The sequence below is a fragment of the Staurois parvus genome, unplaced genomic scaffold, assembly GCF_062004578.1.
Source record: "Staurois parvus isolate SC_StPar_1 unplaced genomic scaffold, SC_StPar_1.0 ptg000438l, whole genome shotgun sequence".
Lineage (NCBI taxonomy): Eukaryota > Metazoa > Chordata > Amphibia > Anura > Ranidae > Staurois > Staurois parvus.
Window position 1 is genome coordinate 53,069 of NW_028318234.1, and position 21,912 is coordinate 74,980.

At 48.5% G+C, this 21,912-nt stretch overlaps 1 protein-coding gene across 1 annotated transcript in view; it reads left to right on the plus strand.

The window, feature by feature from the left end:
• Positions 1-21,912, plus strand: part of CUNH5orf34 (chromosome unknown C5orf34 homolog) — a 58,877-nt gene that overhangs the window by 2,484 nt on the left and 34,481 nt on the right. Inside the window, exon 2 of the mRNA XM_089687795.1 lies at positions 19,539-19,628. Within this exon, the coding sequence (XP_089543921.1) occupies positions 19,539-19,628 (90 nt within the window). The remainder of the gene's footprint in view (positions 1-19,538; positions 19,629-21,912) is intronic.

A 21,912-nucleotide genomic window follows, 5' to 3' on the forward strand; every position in this document is an offset into this window, starting at 1 on the left:
TTAACACACATCCACCACCTCCTGTGCTCAGGGACTCAGATCAGAAGAAGGCCAATCGAATAAAATGATAACTGTTCATCCAACACTGATCAAAGGTTATGCGGCTCGAACACAAAGCTGGGGAAGCTTGATATAGACTGTAGTAGAGAACAAAAAACAAAGCGCACCAACCTTGCGCATTACCTTTAGTAAACAATTCACTGGCAGTGCACCGGGCATATGTGAACAGGCACCATAGGAGCAATGTTATTTCATATATCATGCAGATTGGATGCAGTTCAAACCACATCCAATCCGCATATATATATGAACGAGCACTAAGAAGATGTCTGGTGGCAGAGACTCCAAACCTCTTCTTTACCTTTTTTAAAAGAAAACAATGTAAAAAAAAAAATATATATATATATATAATTTTTTTTAACTTTTGCTTTTAAAAAAAGAAAAAAATGTGTTTACCTCATCCGCTGACCAGATATGACGTCGCTCCGGTCCTCCATCATAGAGGCAATCAAAGACCAGAGTCTTTCATCGCCTCCATCTTGAACAGGCCGCACCATCGGATCATTTCTCTGGACGACTGCCCTTAACGGTAAGCCCAAGAACTATCGGCGAGCATCGAAAGCGGGGGGATGTCCCCTCCCACCACTACAGAAAAGAATCCAGCGGCTCAAGAGCTGCTAGGACCACTTTCAGAAGGAAGCCGGCCGTTTCCGGAAAAAAAATCTCCTCAGCCATAAGTCTAGTAAACGACTTGAAAACTGCAACGTTTATATACGTGTTGTGATCTTCAAGTGGCTGAACAGAACTCTGTATCCAATCAGGAAAGCCCTCATACTACATAGTTGATGGTAGATCTGAAGGCAATTGTACAATCAGATTGTATGGTGCATGACAGCTGTGGAGCTCATTATGCAGAATCTGGCAGAAACATCCTATGTATGTGCTGTAGGCACGTTATTAGATTGTCAGCTCTCCTGAGCAGGGCCCTGCTAAAAACCTCTTGTATTGTAACCTGTACTGTCTCCCCATATGGTAAAGCGCTGCATAAATAATTGGTGCTATATAAATCCTGTATAATAATAGTGTCTGCATCGTGTACATTCATGTGCAGTGTTCAGGAACCCTATTGGCTGCTGCTCCTGGCCAACATGTCAGTATCAACAATCAGTATTCCATCAGCGTTTGCATCACTGGTTACACTATCACATGGAATTTGTCACCGATGTGTCAGCGGGCATCCACAGAATGTCACAGATGTAGCCACGGCAGAGTGATTTCATATGTTATTATTACACTGCAAGAGCTGGGACAACACTGAGCAGCTACAGTCATGGCCAAAAATATTAACATTCCTGATTTCTGTCAGATAATGCACCACTTCGTCCAGAAAATTGTTGCAATTATAAATGTTTAGACATTCTCATGTTTTCTTTTGTTTGTATTGATATGACACAAAAGAGTGGAGAAACAAAAAGCCAAATCTGACACTTTCCACGCAAAATCCAAAAATGGACTGGAAAAAATTATTGGCACCTTCTCAAAATTGTAAGAAATAATTGCATTCCACGTTTTTGATTCTCCTGTGATTTGTAATTAAACTCGCCTGTAGCAATTAACAGGTGCTGACAATATAGAAATCACACCGACAGTCATTGAAAATGGTGAAAAATTGACTCACCCTTTCTGTTGTGTGTCACATGGAGTATGGCGAAGAGAGAGAACAGCAAAGAATTGTCTGAGGATTTCAGAACAAGAATAGCGACAAAGCATGGACAATCTCATGTTGATTGATTTCCAAATAAATTCTAGCTGACCTTCAGGCACAGGGCACAACTGTGTCAGCTCGCATTATACATCGTCCTATGAATGAAAAGGGACGTTATGGTAGGAGACCCAGGAGGACCCCACTGCTGACACAGATACACAAAAAAGCCAAATTGGAGTTTGCCAAAACTTATCTGAGGAAGCCAAAATCCTTTTGGAAGAATGTGCTGTGAACAAATGCAATTGAGTACTGACGTGATACTTTTTTTTATTTGCACTAACATACAATTTTGAGGACAAGCTTTCGGGGGATGTCCTCTTCTTCAAGGTCTAGGCCAGGGGTCCTCAAACTACGGCCCGCGGGCCACATGTGGCCTGCCGAGGCCATTTATCCGGTGTGTATTTTCCGCGAGGAAGGGACACTAAGTACAGGGGTGGGCAGGGGGCTGCTGTACCTTACCTGGCTCTGGTCCCAGATCCAGTCCAGGATGCGCTGCTCCTTCATTCACTCCGGCAACTCCCTCACTCCTGCCGCTTGGCTCCGCCCCCTCACCAGCAATTGGGCGCCAGAACTGTAGCTCAGGAAAGGCACACATGTGGCCAATCACCTGCGAGGAGGCGGAGCCGAGCGGCCCCGCGAACATCGAGTGAGGGAGAGACCGGAGTGAAGGACAGCTGACAGGTAAGTGTGCTGTGCTGATGGTGCTGATGCAACCAGGTATGCTGGCTGCAGTAGCATCTAGGCTGGAGCAGGGGTCAGCAAGTTAAGTGTCATTGGTGTCAGTGGGAGGAATAGTGCCCCATCATCGGTGTCACTGATACTAATGATGGGGCATTATTCCTCCCGCTGACACCAACAATGGGGCACTATTCCTCCCCCCCCGCTGACACCAACAATGGGGCACTATTCCTCCCCCCCCACTGACACCAACGATGGGGCACTAGTCCACCCCCCACTGACACCAATGTTGGGACACTATCCTTTTCCCCCACTGACACCAATGACGAGGCATTATTCCCCCCCCCCCCTTCCCACACTGACACCAACGATGGGGCACGATTCCTCCCCCTACTGACACCAACGATGGGGCACTATTTCGCTCCATAAGACACACTTGGGGGAAATATCTGTGCGTTTTATGGAGCGGCCGGCCCAGTATTCCCGCTGCCGTTGTATGTCCGCAGTCTCTGGTCATCTCCTGTACTGTGTCTGCATTTGTTCATAGTTTTTTTTTTTTTGTTTTTTTTTTTAAACTATAGTCCAGCCCCCCAATGGTCTGAGGGACAGTGAACTGGCCCCCTGTTTAAAAAGTTTGAGGACCCCTGGTCTAGGCAGTACTCAATGAAACAAAATTACAGCTTTTTGGTAAAACCCATCATTCTACTGTTTTCAGAAAAAGAAATGAGTCCTTTACAGAAAAGAACACAGTCCCTACAGCCAAACATGGTGGAGGTTCACTGATGTTTTGGGGTTGCTTTGCTGCTTCAGGCACTCGATGTCCTGACCGTGTGTATGGCATTATGGAATCTGAAGACTACCAAATAATTCTGGGGGGCAATGTAGGGTCCAGTGTCAGAAAGTTGGGTCTTCGTCATGGTCATGGGTCTTACAGCACGACAATGACCCAAAGCACACATCAAACAGCACCCAGAAATGGTTTCAGACAAAGTGCTGGATAGTACTGGACTGGCCAGCAATGAGTCCAGTACTATCCAGTACTTCGTCATGGTACTTCGTCATGGTCTGTACATGGCCAGTACTATCCAGTACTTCGTCATGGTCATGGGTCTTACAGCACGACAATGACCCAAAGCACACATCAAACAGCACCCAGAAATGGTTTCAGACAAAGTGCTGGATAGTACTGGACTGGCCAGCAATGAGTCCAGATCTAAATCCCATACAGCATCTGTGGAGAGATCTCAAAACAGCAGTTGGGAAAAGGAACCCTTCCAATCTGAGACACCTGGAGCAGTTGGTGAAAGAAGAGCGCTCCAAAATTCCAGTAGAGAGGTGGAAGAAACTCATTGACTGATTACCGGAAGCGATTGATTTCCGTTATTTTTTTCCAAGCGGTGTGCTGCCTAATATTAACCTCTTCTTTCTGTCTGTCCATTCTACATAGACTGCAAACGGGCAGCAGCACCGATGTGGGCTAACGCTCCTGTACGTCAGCCCGCATGGATGGATCGTGAACGGTGTTCTGGTGATCACGTGGTGTTTTAGCATGTGATTGCTGTGACCAATCACAGCACTCATAGTAAACAATGAAACAAAAGGTAAAGATCAGTTCTGTGTGCTGTCAGTGTGAGAGTAGAGAGAAGCAATCCTGCAGTGAGTGAGTGTACAAGCAACTTGTCAGGCTGCTTGTACACTCACACACTGCAGTGCCAGCCGCCCCAGTGTCCCAGTGTCCCTGATCACTGCCCCACAATATCAATAATAAATAATGCAGCGAGGCCCTTTCACCTGTCCCAGTGCACACAAAACACCCCCATACTCCAAACACACCCCGATCACGGCCGTAACCCATAACAGCATCCTGGCTACTGCCATACCAGCGTCCTAATCACCGTCATACCACATACCAGTGTCCTGATCACTGCCATTTGCCATACCAGCATCCAGCAGTTTAGAATCTCAGCTGATCAATTTTCAGATATATATCTCATAGTTTGTAGACTCTATAGCTTTCACACAAACTAAATGATATAAACTGTTTTGGGTTATTTTTATCCACAAAATGTAGCGAATACAGTTTGGCCTAAATGTATGAAGAAAAATTATCTATTTGCAAAATTCTATAACAAAAACTAAGCAAAAAAATTTTTTTTTTCTCAATTTTCTGTATTTTTTTTCATTTTTATATAGCAAAACCTAAAAAAACAAGCGGTGATCAATCCCACCAAAAGAAAGCTCTATCTCAAAAAAAGGACACAAATTTCATATGGGTACAGTGTTGCATGACTGAATAAATGTCACACCAAGTGTTATAGCAATGAAAGTTGAAAATTGGCCTGGACTCGAAGAGGAGGAAAGTGTCCGGACTTGAAGTGGTTAAATTGAGGTTCCCAATATATTTGTCCAGTCCATTTTTGGGGTTTTGCGTGGAATGCGTTTTTAGATTTGGTCTTTTGTTTCTCTGCCCTTCTTCTTCCCCTTCTTCTTCCTTTTTTATTTTCTCATACCAATACAAACAAAAGAAATACAAATGTTTCGGCATTCTCCTGTTTAATTGTAACAATTTTCTGGGTGAAGTGGTGCATTATCTGATAGAAATGCAGGGGTGCCAATTAGAGATGAGCGAATCGAAGTATCCGAAGTGGAATTCGAGTCGAATATCGGAAAAATTTCGATTCGTGCCGAATCCGAAAAATAGCCTAATTCGGACGCGCGAATCAAAATTTTTCAGAAAATGGCAGCTGACATATGCGGCGACGGAGCGGGGATGTCTGGGAAGGCGCGCAGACAAGGCGCGCTGACCCATAATGCATTCCTCAACTACATGTGATCGCATCAGCCTATCAGCAGCCAGCCAGCCAGCACTGTGTAATGGTCGAGCTATAAATAGCGGCCATTTTGGAATTCTTCATTTGCCTGCAGTTATTGAACAGAGGCAGACCGCTCTGTACTAGGGACAGGGACAGAGTTAGGGCCACAGAAACGATAATTGGGGACAGAGAAAAGTTACTTAGGGACAGAGAACCATTACTCAGGGACACAGACTTGTTAATGAGGGCCACAGAATCGTTATTTAGGGACAAAGAAACGCTAGTTAGGGCCACAGAATTCATAATCAGGGACAGACAGAATTGTTACTCAGTGCCAGAGAATTGTTACTTAGGGCCACAGAAACGTTATTAGGGCCACAGAATTGTTACTCAGGGACAGACAGAATTGTTACTGAGTGCCAGAGAATTGTTACTCAGGGACAGACAGAATTGTTACTCAGTGCCACAGAACTGTTACTTAGGGACAAAGAAACGCTAGTTAGGACCACAGAATTCATACTCAGGGACAGACAGAATTGTTACGGAGTGCCAGAGAATTGTTACTCTGGGCCACAGAAACTTTACTTAGGGCCACAGAATTTTTACTCAGGGACAGACAGAATTGTTACTGAGTGCCAGAGAATTGTTACTCAGGGACAGACAGAATTGTTACGGAGTGCCAGAGAATTGTTACTCAGGGCCACAGAAACTTTACTTAGGGCCACAGAATTTTTACTCAGGGACAGACAGAATTGTTACTGAGTGCCAGAGAATTGTTACTCAGGGACAGACAGAATTGTTACTGAGTGCCAGAGAATTGTTACTTAGGGCCACAGAAACTTTACTTAGGGCCACAGAATTGTTACTCGCACAGACACAGAATTGTTACTCGCACAGACACAGAATTGTTACTGAAGGCCACAGAACTGTTACTTAGGGCCACAGAATTGTTACTCGCACAGACACAGAATTGTTACTCGCACAGACACAGAACTGTTACTGAGGGCCACAGAACTGTTACTTAGGGCCACAGAATTGTTACTCGCACAGACACAGAATTGTTACTCAGGGCCACAGAACTGTTACTTAGGGACAAAGAAACGCTAGTTAGGGCCACAGAATTCATACTCAGGGACAGACAGAATTGTTACGGAGTGCTAGAGAATTGTTACTCTGGGCCACAGAAACTTTACTTAGGGCCACAGAATTGTTACTCAGGGACAGACAGAATTGTTACGGAGTGCCAGAGAATTGTTACTCAGGGCCACAGAAACTTTACTTAGGGCCACAGAATTTTTACTCAGGGACAGACAGAATTGTTACTGAGTGCCAGAGAATTGTTACTCAGGGACAGACAGAATTGTTACGGAGTGCCAGAGAATTGTTACTTAGGGCCACAGAAACTTTACTTAGGGCCACAGAATTGTTACTCGCACAGACACAGAATTGTTACTCGCACAGACACAGAACTGTTACTGAGGGCCACAGAAACTTTACTTGGGGACAAAGAAACGCTAGTTAGGGCCACGGAATTCATACTCAGGGACAGACAGAATTGTTACGGAGTGCCAGAGAATTGTTACTCAGGGACAGACAGAATTGTTACGGAGTGCCAGAGAATTGTTACTCAGGGACAGACAGAATTGTTACTGAGTGCCAGAGAATTATTACTTAGGGCCACAGAAACTTTAATTAGGGCCACAGAATTTTTACTCAGGGACAGACAGAATTGTTACTGAGTGCCAGAGAATTGTTACTCAGGGACAGACAGAATTGTTACGGAGTGCCAGAGAATTGTTACTCAGGGACAGACAGAATTGTTACTGAGTGCCAGAGAATTGTTACTTAGGGCCACAGAAACTTTAATTAGGGCCACAGAATTTTTACTCAGGGACAGACAGAATTGTTACTGAGTGCCAGAGAATTGTTACTCAGGGACAGACAGAATTGTTACGGAGTGCCAGAGAATTGTTACTCAGGGACAGACAGAATTGTTACTGAGTGCCAGAGAATTGTTACTCAGGGACAGACAGAATTGTTACTGAGTGCCAGAGAATTGTTACTTAGGGCCACAGAAACTTTAATTAGGGCCACAGAATTTTTACTCAGGGACAGACAGAATTGTTACTGAGTGCCAGAGAATTGTTACTCAGGGACAGACAGAATTGTTACGGAGTGCCAGAGAATTGTTACTCAGGGCCACAGAAACTTTACTTAGGGCCAGAGAATTTTTACTCAGGGACAGACAGAATTGTTACTGAGTGCCAGAGAATTGTTACTCAGGGACAGACAGAATTGTTACTGAGTGCCAGATAATTGTTACTCAGGGCCCCAGAAACTTTATTTAGGGCCACAGAATTTTTACTCAGGGACAGACAGAATTGTTACTGAGTGCCAGAGAATTGTTACTCAGGGACAGACAGAATTGTTACGGAGTGCCAGAGAATTGTTACTCAGGGCCACAGAAACTTTACTTAGGGCCACAGAATTTTTACTCAGGGACAGACAGAATTGTTACTGAGTGCCAGAGAATTGTTACTCAGGGACAGACAGAATTGTTACGGAGTGCCAGAGAATTGTTACTTAGGGCCACAGAAACTTTACTTAGGGCCACAGAATTGTTACTCGCACAGACACAGAATTGTTACTCGCACAGACACAGAACTGTTACTGAGGGCCACAGAAACTTTACTTAGGGACAAAGAAACGTTAGTTAGGGCCACGGAATTCATACTCAGGGACAGACAGAATTGTTACGGAGTGCCAGAGAATTGTTACTCAGGGACAGACAGAATTGTTACGGAGTGCCAGAGAATTGTTACTCAGGGACAGACAGAATTGTTACTGAGTGCCAGAGAATTGTTACTTAGGGCCACAGAAACTTTAATTAGGGCCACAGAACTTTTACTCAGGGACAGACAGAATTGTTACTGAGTGCCAGAGAATTGTTACTCAGGGACAGACAGAATTGTTACGGAGTGCCAGAGAATTGTTACTCAGGGACAGACAGAATTGTTACTGAGTGCCAGAGAATTGTTACTTAGGGCCACAGAAACTTTAATTAGGGCCACAGAATTTTTACTCAGGGACAGACAGAATTGTTACTGAGTGCCAGAGAATTGTTACTCAGGGACAGACAGAATTGTTACCGAGTGCCAGAGAATTGTTACTCAGGGCCACAGAAACTTTACTTAGGGCCAGAGAATTTTTACTCAGGGACAGACAGAATTGTTACTGAGTGCCAGAGAATTGTTACTCAGGGACAGACAGAATTGTTACTGAGTGCCAGATAATTGTTACTCAGGGCCCCAGAAACTTTACTTAGGGCCACAGAATTTTTACTCAGGGACAGACAGAATTGTTACTGAGTGCCAGAGAATTGTTACTCAGGGACAGACAGAATTGTTACTGAGTGCCAGAGAATTGTTACTTAGGGCCACAGAAACTTTACTTAGGGCCACAGAATTGTTACTCGCACAGACACAGAATTGTTACTCGCACAGACACAGAATTGTTACTGAGGGCCACAGAACTGTTACTTGGGGCCACAGAAACATTAATCAGGGACACAGAATTGTTACTGAGGGCCACAGAACTGTTACTTAGGGCCACAGAATTGTTACTCGCACAGACACAGAATTGTTACTCAGGGACACAGAATTGTTACTCAGGGACACATAATCGTTTAATTAAAGAGTATGTCAGACAACATGCAGAGGAGTGGCAGAGGAGGCAATGTTTTAGGAGCGAGCAGACGTGGCAGCAGAGGAAGGGGTCGAGGCAGCACTATTCGCAGCCAGAGGCCAGTGCTCCCGGTGTCATCCAGCGGTCGTGTCTCCACCGACAACCCTGCCGTCGTCGATTGGTTGGCTCGGTCGTCTTCCTCTTCCCAGGTCACCTCTGACACCTACAGCCAACGGTCGGTGGGTACGTCAGACACAACCGTTAGTTGGCATGGCCCGGGACCAAGCCCACTGAAATCACGTGTCCTCTACCTGCCCCTGTCCTTTGGTGTTCCCTCACCAAGCGAAGTATCGCATGCTGTGGGCTCAGCCCCACTGTACAGTGAGGAAGAGCTAACAGAGGGCGGTCAGGAACGGGGGGAGACATCCGCCTTTTCAGCAGCCAGGCGAAGAAGTAGTGGCGAGGAGAGTGGCTCGGTAGCCGGTCTAGAGACAGGTCTGTCTCCTGACCCAGACGCAGCCGAGGGGGCTAGTAGTGAGGCGGAGACCCTACTTGATGATGAGGAGGTTGATCGCACTTGGCAGCCTCGTCGTCATCAGGCAATTTCTTCCGCATCATCAGGAGAAGAGGGTGGCAGCTTGGCAGCGAGCAAAACAGTCGGTGGGTTGCCCAGGAGACAGCAGCAGGGTCGCAGCAGTGTCAGTGGAGCCAAACGTCCACGGAGTAGAGCACCAGCTCCACTGCAGCCTACCACCACGGCCAGTAGTGGTGCCGGTGTGCACGGAGGAAGCAGCAGTCAGCCAGTGAGGAGTATCGGGGGCAAAGTTTCCTACTCGGCGGTGTGGCAATTTTTCGTCAAGCCGCCCGAGGAAGTAAACGTAGCCGTATGTCGACTATGTGGCCAGAAAGTCAAGCGTGGCCAGGGGGCCCATGTTGGGACTATTTGGGCCATGTTGGGACAATGGGAGACCTCCCATTGCTGCTGTCTCCATCGCCACACTCTGCCATGTGCCACTTTCAGGTCTCCTCACACACTGCTGGTGTGTAGAATTTTTTGACATAGGGTGCTGGCAGATTATGGGCCTCCCATAGCTGCTGCCAGGCCCCTAATCTGCCATAGGCCCCTATATACCGCTTCCTCATGCTGCTGCCAGGTCCAGAGTCTGTCATGGGTCCCTGTACGGCCTCCCATTGCTGCTGTCTCCATCGCCACACTCTGCCATGTGCCACTTTCAGGTCTCCTCACACACTGCTGGTGTGTAGAATTTTTTGACATAGGGTGCTGGCAGATTATGGGCCTCCTATAGCTGCTGCCAGGCCCCTAATCTGCCATAGGCCCCTATATACCGCTTCCTCATGCTGCTGCCAGGTCCAGAGTCTGTCATGGGTCCCTGTACGGCCTCCCATTGCTGCTGTCTCCATCGCCACACTCTGCCATGTGCCACTTTCAGGTCTCCTCACACACTGCTGGTGTGTAGAATTTTTTGACATAGGGTGCTGGCAGATTATGGGCCTCCTATAGCTGCTGCCAGGCCCCTAATCTGCCATAGGCCCCTATATACCGCTTCCTCATGCTGCTGCCAGGTCCAGAGTCTCTCATGGGTCCCTGTACGGCCTCCCATTGCTGCTGTCTCCATCGCCACACTCTGCCATGTGCCACTTTCAGGTCTCCTCACACACTGCTGGTGTGTAGAATTTTTTGACATAGGGTGCTGGCAGATTATGGGCCTCCCATTGCTGCTGCCAGGCCCCTAATCTGCCATGGGCCCCTATATACCGCCTCCTCATGCTGCTGCCAGGTCCAGAGTCTGTCATGGGTCCCTGTACGGCCTCCCATTGCTGCTGTCTCCATCGCCACACTCTGCCATGTGCCACTTTCAGGTCTCCTCACACACTGCTGGTGTGTAGAATTTTTTGACATAGGGTGCTGGCAGATTACGGGCCTCCCATAGCTGCTGCCAGGCCCCTAATCTGCCATAGGCCCCTATATACCGCCTCCTCATGCTGCTGCCAGGTCCAGAGTCTGTCATGGGTCCCTGTACGGCCTCCCATTGCTGCTGTCTCCATCGCCACACTCTGCCATGTGCCACTTTCAGGTCTCCTCACACACTGCTGGTGTGTAGAATTTTTTGACATAGGGTGCTGGCAGATTATGGGCCTCCCATTGCTGCTGCCAGGCCCCTAATCTGCCATAGGCCCCTATATACCGCTTCCTCATGCTGCTGCCAGGTCCAGAGTCTCTCATGGGTCCCTGTACGGCCTCCCATTGCTGCTGTCTCCATCGCCACACTCTGCCATGTGCCACTTTCAGGTCTCCTCACACACTGCTGGTGTGTAGAATTTTTTGACATAGGGTGCTGGCAGATTATGGGCCTCCTATAGCTGCTGCCAGGCCCCTAATCTGCCATAGGCCCCTATATACCGCTTCCTCATGCTGCTGCCAGGTCCAGAGTCTGTCATGGGTCCCTGTACGGCCTCCCATTGCTGCTGTCTCCATCGCCACACTCTGCCATGTGCCACTTTCAGGTCTCCTCACACACTGCTGGTGTGTAGAATTTTTTGACATAGGGTGCTGGCAGATTATGGGCCTCCCATTGCTGCTGCCAGGCCCCTAATCTGCCATAGGCCCCTATATACCGCTTCCTCATGCTGCTGCCAGGTCCAGAGTCTCTCATGGGTCCCTGTACGGCCTCCCATTGCTGCTGTCTCCATCGCCACACTCTGCCATGTGCCACTTTCAGGTCTCCTCACACTGCTGGTGTGTAGAATTTTTTGACATAGGGTGCTGGCAGATTATGGGCCTCCCATTGCTGCTGCCAGGCCCCTAATCTGCCATAGGCCCCTATATACCGCTTCCTCATGCTGCTGCCAGGTCCAGAGTCTGTCATGGGTCCCTGTACGGCCTCCCATTGCTGCTGTCTCCATCGCCACACTCTGCCATGTGCCACTTTCAGGTCTCCTCACACACTGCTGGTGTGTAGAATTTTTTGACATAGGGTGCTGGCAGATTATGGGCCTCCCATTGCTGCTGCCAGGCCCCTAATCTGCCATAGGCCCCTATATACCGCTTCCTCATGCTGCTGCCAGGTCCAGAGTCTGTCATGGGTCTCTGTACGGCCTCCCATTGCTGCTGTCTCCATCGCCACACTCTGCCATGTGCCACTTTCAGGTCTCCTCACACACTGCTGGTGTGTAGAATTTTTTGACATAGGGTGCTGGCAGATTATGGGCCTCCTATAGCTGCTGCCAGGCCCCTAATCTGCCATAGGCCCCTATATACCGCTTCCTCATGCTGCTGCCAGGTCCAGAGTCTGTCATGGGTCCCTGTACGGCCTCCCATTGCTGCTGTCTCCATCGCCACACTCTGCCATGTGCCACTTTCAGGTCTCCTCACACTGCTGGTGTGTAGAATTTTTTGACATAGGGTGCTGGCAGATTACGGGCCTCCCATTGCTGCTGCCAGGCCCCTAATCTGCCATGGGCCCCTATATACCGCCTCCTCATGCTGCTGCCAGGTCCAGAGTCTGTCATGGGTCCCTGTACGGCCTCCCATTGCTGCTGTCTCCATCGCCACACTCTGCCATGTGCCACTTTCAGGTCTCCTCACACACTGCTGGTGTGTAGAATTTTTTGACATAGGGTGCTGGCAGATTATGGGCCTCCCATTGCTGCCAGGCCCCTAATCTGCCATAGGCCCCTATATACCGCTTCCTCATGCTGCTGCCAGGTCCAGAGTCTCTCATGGGTCCCTGTACGGCCTCCCATTGCTGCTGTCTCCATCGCCACACTCTGCCATGTGCCACTTTCAGGTCTCCTCACACACTGCTGGTGTGTAGAATTTTTTGACATAGGGTGCTGGCAGATTATGGGCCTCCTATAGCTGCTGCCAGGCCCCTAATCTGCCATAGGCCCCTATATACCGCTTCCTCATGCTGCTGCCAGGTCCAGAGTCTGTCATGGGTCCCTGTACGGCCTCCCATTGCTGCTGTCTCCATCGCCACACTCTGCCATGTGCCACTTTCAGGTCTCCTCACACTGCTGGTGTGTAGAATTTTTTGACATAGGGTGCTGGCAGATTATGGGCCTCCCATTGCTGCTGCCAGGCCCCTAATCTGCCATAGGCCCCTATATACCGCTTCCTCATGCTGCTGCCAGGTCCAGAGTCTCTCATGGGTCCCTGTACGGCCTCCCATTGCTGCTGTCTCCATCGCCACACTCTGCCATGTGCCACTTTCAGGTCTCCTCACACTGCTGGTGTGTAGAATTTTTTGACATAGGGTGCTGGCAGATTATGGGCCTCCTATAGCTGCTGCCAGGCCCCTAATCTGCCATAGGCCCCTATATACCGCTTCCTCATGCTGCTGCCAGGTCCAGAGTCTGTCATGGGTCCCTGTACGGCCTCCCATTGCTGCTGTCTCCATCGCCACACTCTGCCATGTGCCACTTTCAGGTCTCCTCACACTGCTGGTGTGTAGAATTTTTTGACATAGGGTGCTGGCAGATTACGGGCCTCCCATTGCTGCTGCCAGGCCCCTAATCTGCCATGGGCCCCTATATACCGCCTCCTCATGCTGCTGCCAGGTCCAGAGTCTGTCATGGGTCCCTGTACGGCCTCCCATTGCTGCTGTCTCCATCGCCACACTCTGCCATGTGCCACTTTCAGGTCTCCTCACACTGCTGGTGTGTAGAATTTTTTGACATAGGGTGCTGGCAGATTACGGGCCTCCCATTGCTGCTGCCAGGCCCCTAATCTGCCATGGGCCCCTATATACCGCCTCCTCATGCTGCTGCCAGGTCCAGAGTCTGTCATGGGTCCCTGTACGGCCTCCCATTGCTGCTGTCTCCATCGCCACACTCTGCCATGTGCCACTTTCAGGTCTCCTCACACACTGCTGGTGTGTAGAATTTTTTGACATAGGGTGTTGGCAGATTATGGGCCTCCCATAGCTGCTGCCAGGCCCCTAATCTGCCATAGGCCCCTATATACCGCCTCCTCATGCTGCTGCCAGGTCCAGAGTCTGTCATGGGTCCCTGTACGGCCTCCCATTGCTGCTGTCTCCATCGCCACACTCTGCCATGTGCCACTTTCAGGTCTCCTCACACTGCTGGTGTGTAGAATTTTTTGACATAGGGTGCTGGCAGATTACGGGCCTCCCATTGCTGCTGCCAGGCCCCTAATCTGCCATGGGCCCCTATATACCGCCTCCTCATGCTGCTGCCAGGTCCAGAGTCTGTCATGGGTCCCTGTACGGCCTCCCATTGCTGCTGTCTCCATCGCCACACTCTGCCATGTGCCACTTTCAGGTCTCCTCACACACTGCTGGTGTGTAGAATTTTTTGACATAGGGTGCTGGCAGATTATGGGCCTCCCATAGCTGCTGCCAGGCCCCTAATCTGCCATAGGCCCCTATATACCGCTTCCTCATGCTGCTGCCAGGTCCAGAGTCTCTCATGGGTCCCTGTACGGCCTCCCATTGCTGCTGTCTCCATCGCCACACTCTGCCATGTGCCACTTTCAGGTCTCCTCACACACTGCTGGTGTGTAGAATTTTTTGACATAGGGTGCTGGCAGATTATGGGCCTCCCATAGCTGCTGCCAGGCCCCTAATCTGCCATAGGCCCCTATATACCGCTTCCTCATGCTGCTGCCAGGTCCAGAGTCTCTCATGGGTCCCTGTACGGCCTCCCATTGCTGCTGTCTCCATCGCCACACTCTGCCATGTGCCACTTTCAGGTCTCCTCACACACTGCTGGTGTGTAGAATTTTTTGACATAGGGTGCTGGCAGATTATGGGCCTCCTATAGCTGCTGCCAGGCCCCTAATCTGCCATAGGCCCCTATATACCGCTTCCTCATGCTGCTGCCAGGTCCAGAGTCTGTCATGGGTCCCTGTACGGCCTCCCATTGCTGCTGTCTCCATCGCCACACTCTGCCATGTGCCACTTTCAGGTCTCCTCACACTGCTGGTGTGTAGAATTTTTTGACATAGGGTGCTGGCAGATTACGGGCCTCCCATAGCTGCTGCCAGGCCCCTAATCTGCCATGGGCCCCTATACCGACTCCTCATGCTGTGACGTTGCAACAAGGTGGAATTCAACCCTACATATGTTAGACCGCCTTTACGAACAGCAAAAGGCCATCACAGATTTCCTGATGTTAAAAGCGGATAAAGGTACTCCCCTGTGTAACTTAGATGTCAGCCATTGGCAGCTCATGCGTGACACCTGCGCTTGCTCAGGCCCTTTGAGGAGGCCACGCTATTCGTGAGTCGGCAGGACTATGGGATGAACGACGTCATTCCTCTGTTGCACGTCCTGGAACAAATGCTGTTAACAATGGCTGGTCAGGGTGCGGTAGACGTGGCGCACAGATCTCAACGCCACATGACCCCTGTGGGGGCAGGACAGGAAGAAGAGGAGGAGGTAGAGGAGGACATTGGTGCTCAGGAATTATTGAGTGAAATGGGTGGTTTTTCCACTCAGCGGACAGGAGTGGAGGAGCAGGAGCATCTGGTAGAGGAGGAGGAGGAGACAGAGGACCCAGACGCACCGTGGCAGTATGCTGTGGAGATGGAGGCAGGGAGTCCCTCGCATTCCTTGGCACAAATGGCCCATAGCATGCTCGCTTGCTTGCGTAGCGACAGCCGAATAATAACCATCAGACAGAGGGATGACTTTTGGCTGTCCACCTTGTTGGACCCTCGCTACCGTTCAAAAATGGTGGCCTTTTTCACACCTGCTGAGAGGGAGGCCAAAATAACGTACTATAAAAACCACCTATGTAGTCAGCTGGTCTCTGCCTGTCTGCGCCAACGTCCATCCTCAGACACTGTGGGCCCTGTGCGCTCGCGTTCCGCTGCCATGGCAGCAGGGGAGGGGTGGGGTGGTAGGAGCAGTGGCAGCTCCACCAGCAGCGGCTGCCTCAGTCTGCAGTCGATGATGAGTAGCTTTCTTCACCAGCGCAGTGAGGAAACTACTAACCAGCCACAGCAGCAGCAGCAGCAGCATCAGGTGGACCTGGAGCAGGACCTCAAACAACAGGCTTAGGCCTACTTGGACAGCACCCTGCCAACCGAGGTAGACAATCCCCTTGACTACTGGGCAACGAAACTTGACCTTTGGCCCCAACTAGCTGAATTTGCCCTTGAAAGGCTGTCATGCCCGGCCAGTAGCGTGGCATCGGAGCGCGTGTTTAGTGCGGCAGGAGGTATTGCAACTCCGCGGAGGACACGACTGTCCACCCAAAGTGTGGAGAGACTGACGTTTGTGAAAATGAATCAGGCGTGGATTAGTCTGGATTTCAAACCACCAGTTCCTGACACAACTGACTAAATCCGCCATGAATCATGCCCCAAACATGTGCCACTTTCAGGTCTCCTCACACTGCTGGTGTGTTCCATTTTTTGTCATAGGGTGCTGGCAGATTAGGGGCCTCCCATAGCTGCTGCCAGGCCCCTAATCTGCCATGGGCCCCTATACCGCCTCCTCATGCTGCTGCCAAGTCCAGAGTCTCTCATGGGTCCCTGTACGGCCTCCCATTGCTGCTGTCTCCATCGCCACACTCTGCCATGTGCCACTTTCAGGTCTCACACACTGCTGGTGTGTAGAATTTTTTGACATAGGGTGCTGGCAGATTACGGGCCTCCCATAGCTGCTGCCAGGCCCCTAATCTGCCATAGGCCCCTATATACCGCCTCCTCATGCTGCTGCCAGGTCCAGAGTGTGTCATGGGTCCCTGTACGGCCTCCCATTGCTGCTGTCTCCATCGCCACACTCTGCCATGTGCCACTTTCAGGTCTCCTCACACTGCTGGTGGGTTCCATTTTTTGTCATAGGGTGCTGGCAGATTACGGGCCTCCCATAGCTGCTGCCAGGCCCCTAATCTGCCATGGGCCCCTGTTGTCGCTTGTTGGCATATTCCGCTCGTTCAGATGCTCCTTCTCCTGCTACTCCTCTTCACGGATTCCGTCAGCAGTCTTTCTTGGAATCCGTTTCCAAGAGACAACAGTTTGCGAGCACGCACCAGACGGTGCAGAAACTGAACGTCCTCCTGTCCAAGTTGCTGCTGCCAGGCTCGTAATCTGTCATGCGCCCCTGTACCGCCTCCTCATGCTGCTGCCAGGTCCAGAGTGTGTCATGGGCCCCCGTACCGACTCCAAATGCTGCTGCCAGGCCCGTAATCTGTCATGGGCCCCTGTACCGCCTCCCCATGCTGCTGCCAGGTCCAGATTGTGTCATGGGTCCCTGTACGGCCTCCCATTGCTGCTGCCAGGCCTGTAATCTGCCATGGGCCCCCGTACCGACTCCTCATGCTGCTGCCAGGCCCGTAATCTGCCATGGGCCCCTGTACCGCCTCCTCATGCTGCTGCCAGGTCCAGAGTGTGTCATGGGTCCCTGTACGGCCTCCCATTGCTGCTGTCTCTATCGCCACACTCTGCCATGTGCCACTTTCAGGTCTCCTCACACTGCTGGTGGTTTCCATTTTTGTCATAGGGTGCTGTATGGCCTCCCATTGCTGCTGCCTCCACCGCCACACTGTGGCTCCACACTCTGGTTTTGGCCCCGTGACTGCCCAAATGAGTGAAGTGTGCGGTGATTCTAAGATCGACGGCACTCATCTGCATGTCATACTGCCTGACAGTATTATTTCTCTTCCCCAGCAGACTCCAAGGGCATTTAAATTAAAGGTACAGTGTTCAGCACTAATATTAAGTCTCTCTGAAGCCTAGAAACACCCTTTTTTAAGTTAAATTCACAGCGAATATATTCGACTCGAATCGAAATTTTTCTACGAATTCGCCGAATCAGTCGAATCGAATTTTTGAATACTTCGCTCATCTCTAGTGCCAATATTTTTGGTTGTAACTGTATACCTCTAGGATACCCTTAGCATAACTATATATCCTGCCCTAAAACCTAAGGAGATTTATTTTTTTTTAATAGATATACTCACTTTATAAGTGCCGGTAATAAATGATTGAGGCAGAATGGTCTGACAGAGGCACAGAGAGAAGCTTTCCCACCTGAACTGGTAAAACATCTCCATGAGCAGGTGCAAGTAAAGGCACTGACCTCTCAGGGATCATTCAGACTAGCACTATGCCATGGATATGCCCACAATGTGTATGTACAGTGGCGGTGCTTCTCAGCCTGCCATTGATTTGTACAGGCTGCTGGAAGTCACTCTTCGCACACACTCGGATAGATTTACTAAAACTGGTGCACACAGAATCTGGTGCAGCTCTGCATAATACCCAATCAGCTTCTAACTTCCACTTTTTCAATTAAAGTGTTTCTAAACCCAGTTCTCTGCATTCACTATATCTGGTCTCCCTCAGTACATAGAACATGAAAGTGCAATTATTTTAGTAACTATAAGCTGCTAAATACCTTTTTCTTATCAGCAGTTAGAGCAGTCTTGTGACTTCTATCAGTGTCCAGCCAACATGTTAAAGCTTGTAGGAGGAGTTTATTCTGTTCTAGGAGGATGCAGAACCCCTGCCCCACTGTCTGGACAGTGCCGATTGGCCCTGTGCTGATCACATGCACTCTTCCAAGAAAAAAAAACTCTCTAGCGATACACACCAAACTGAACATGTGCAGTTTGCCCCCAAGGCTCTGTTCTATCAGCAGATGGATTGGGGAGAGTAGAAGGGGAGGATCAGAGAAGACAGGATCAAACAGTCTTTTTACACAATGCAGAGGATTAACCCCTTAGGTTCCACAGTGAGTATAACAAGCATGCTTTACTGCATATACAGACTGATTTTACTATTGTAGGATTAGTAACAGTTTAAGCTTTGGCATTAAAACCTGGAAGCTGATTTGGTTTCTATGCAGAGCTGCACCAGATTTTGCACTCTCCATGCCTGTCGGTGAGAATCGCTCCAAGCAGTTACATTAATATAGAGCCTCTGCCTGGTCCTGGATGCAGTTTGGAGTAGATTTATGAAAACTGAAAGGTGCAGAATCTGGTGCAGCTCTGCATAGAAACCAATCGGCTTCCAGGTGTTATTGCCAAAGCTTAACTGAACAAGCTGAAGTTAGAAACTGACTGGCTGCACCGAATTCTGAGTGCTCCGGTTTTAGTAAATCTCCCCCTTTGCGTCCAGGGACCATGTTTCTGGCTGTACACAAACTGATCATTTACTGTGAGTTTGCTTATAGCACATCATGCTGCTGCATCCATAGGTGGCTATTGACCACCTCTGAACAACAACTGACTATGCGGCCTTCATCGCCTGTCTGAACGAGCCATAAAGCTGGCCATAGATGAGTAGTGTTTTTTTTTTTTTTTTTTTTTTTTTTTTTTCAGCCAGGAGGCTGAAATGAAAAAAATCTAACAGGTTCCTCCATCCACACAGAAAAGGTAGATGGAGGAATTTTCCCTCTGGGACATTGTATTCTGACAGCGGGACCCCCACTGTCATAATAAACTGATCAGTGGCTGCAGCTGCTTAACGATAAAAGCTTTCCAGCATGTCCCTTTTCAACAAAGTCAATAAATGTCACAATTAAATTATATTGCTTATATAATGAAAATTAAAAATCTGAAATGTTCTATTCCGCTTCTTTTACTTTTATTTCTTTATTCCTTAGGATCAAGTTCTTCAGGCCCTGAGCTTTCGCAACACTTTTTCTAGTCGTCCTTTTCTACCATCAAATCTCATCCCTGCGGAAAAAAGGATTGTATGTATTTTATGTGTAAAGATGATGATTTTATGGCAGTTTCTAGCCTTTTACACAAATGTAACAAAGACGTGTTACATGCACATCAAACTTGGAGATATAGCTGAGAAATAACAAGGATTTGGTTACATAGAGAGAGTGTTCATTTATAGTCAAACTAGAAAAGGAGTTTCCTATAAATTCTCTACTCAAGTTGTAAACATCCCCAAAATTAAGGTTTAAAATATCTATAGGCAAAACTTGGATGAGTTCCCTTTCACTTTCTGTTTTTGCCTATGGGGCAGGAAATGAAGGGAAGTGTACCCAGTGGGACGCAGATCGCATAAAAACTTGACAGGGGGTATATCCCTTCCTCTATCCAAAATGGAAATAAAACATTTTGCCTTCTGGTTCTACTTTAATTTCCGATAATAGTGCAGAAAAAACATTTTTAGCTTTGTGTTGTGTGTTTTTTGTTTTTTTTGTTTTTATTACCCTGTACAAGGCAAATGATAGTTTTTGTCTGGTGTTGGTCTTTAAAGTGCATAACAAGGCTATTTCCATTTATTCTTAAATTTGTTGCCTCCTTGCATCATCCTACCTATGCTGCATAACCTGTATAAAAAGATCTGTGTACTTTTTTTTTTTTTTTTTTTTTTTTTGTAATCCTGTTCAGTCCGGTCATGTGATCCAGAAGCTGGTCTCCCCTGTGTCTGTGAGCGACTGCTGCAGGGGAGAGGAGGGAGCAGTGGGAGCCTATGGGTGACATCATGTCTCTGGGAATTCACAGCCGTTATCAAGCTTCTCTTACACTGTGGAGCCGCAGCTGCTGGATCATGTGACCTGGATTAAAAATAGGTATTTACACAGATATTATTTTTTATTACATAGGTTATGCAGCATAGGTAGGAGGATAGGGTAGGCAGCATTTTTGAAGAATAATTGTAATTTTCCTTTGCTACCACTTTAGGTGTTCTGGTTCTGCTATGGTCATATGATGGCTGTAAAAGGAACTGGTCATGTAGGAACTATGGTAACTGTTGCTAAGCTCTCATTTTGAAAATGCTAACTTCGTGCTTTCTGCTTTCTCTAGTACTTTAAATGGTTGATCTAGACATGCAAAGGACAAATGTTTTTTACTTTTTTTTTTTTTTTTTAGATCTGTGTGGTCATTAGAGATCAGTGAACCAGGGGGCCTATTCACAGCTTTTCAGTCTGTTATAATGTATGTGTTAATGTGCATTATATTACTCACAAATTATTTTTACGTCAAGGCAGCCTATTCATTTGAATTTTCTGGCAGTGCACCGCAACACACAAAAAATTAAAACTCACCATTATTTGTAACAGCACACCACAACGTACTGTACAGTTCTTTTACCATGCAGTGCTCTGCAATTGAAGTTCATTCGTTTAGTGCTTTGGAGTGCCATTAAAAACTAATTTGTGTATGGTGCGTTTTGGTAATCTGTGAATTACTGTAAATGGGCCTTTAACCACTTGCCTATCGGGCACTTATACCCCCTACCTTACCAGGCCAATTTTCAGCTTTCAGCGCTGTCGCACTTTGAATGACAATTGCGCGGTCATGCAAGATTGTACCCATATGAAATTTTTATCATTTTTTTTTCTCGTAAATAGAGCTTTCTTTTGGTGGTATTTAATCATTGCTGGGTGTTTTACTTTTTTGCGCTATAAACAAAAAGTGCAAAAATTAAAAAAAAAAATTCTTTTTGTTTCTATTATAAAATTTTGCAAACAGGTAATTTTTCTCCTTGACTGATGTGCGTTGATGAGGCAGCAGTTATGGGCACTGATAGGCAGCACTAATGAGGTTTGCTTGGATAAGCGGCACTGATGATGGGTACTGATAGTCAGCACTGATAGGCGGCACTGCTGGGCATTGACTGGCACAATTGCTGGGCACTGACTGGTGGCACTGACTGGCAGCACTGCTGGGCTGCACTGATGGGCACTGGTGGGTGGCACTACTGGACACAGGTGTGTGGCATAGGTGTGTGGTACTGCTGGGCACAGGTGCGTGGCACTGCTGGGCACTGGTGGGTGGCACAGGTGGGTGGCACTGATAAGCACAGGTGGGCGGAGCTGGTGGGTGGCACAGGTGGGCGGAGCTGGTGGGTGGCACTGCTGGGCACCAATCATCAGTGCCCTGATGATCGGTGCCGATCCCTGCTCTGACAACTGCCGGTTCTCGGCAGTACTTTCTTCGCGCTTTTGACAGCGTGAGGAAAGTGCAGCCAAGAACCGGCAATTGCATTTCCCTGTGATCAGTGTGTCATTGGAC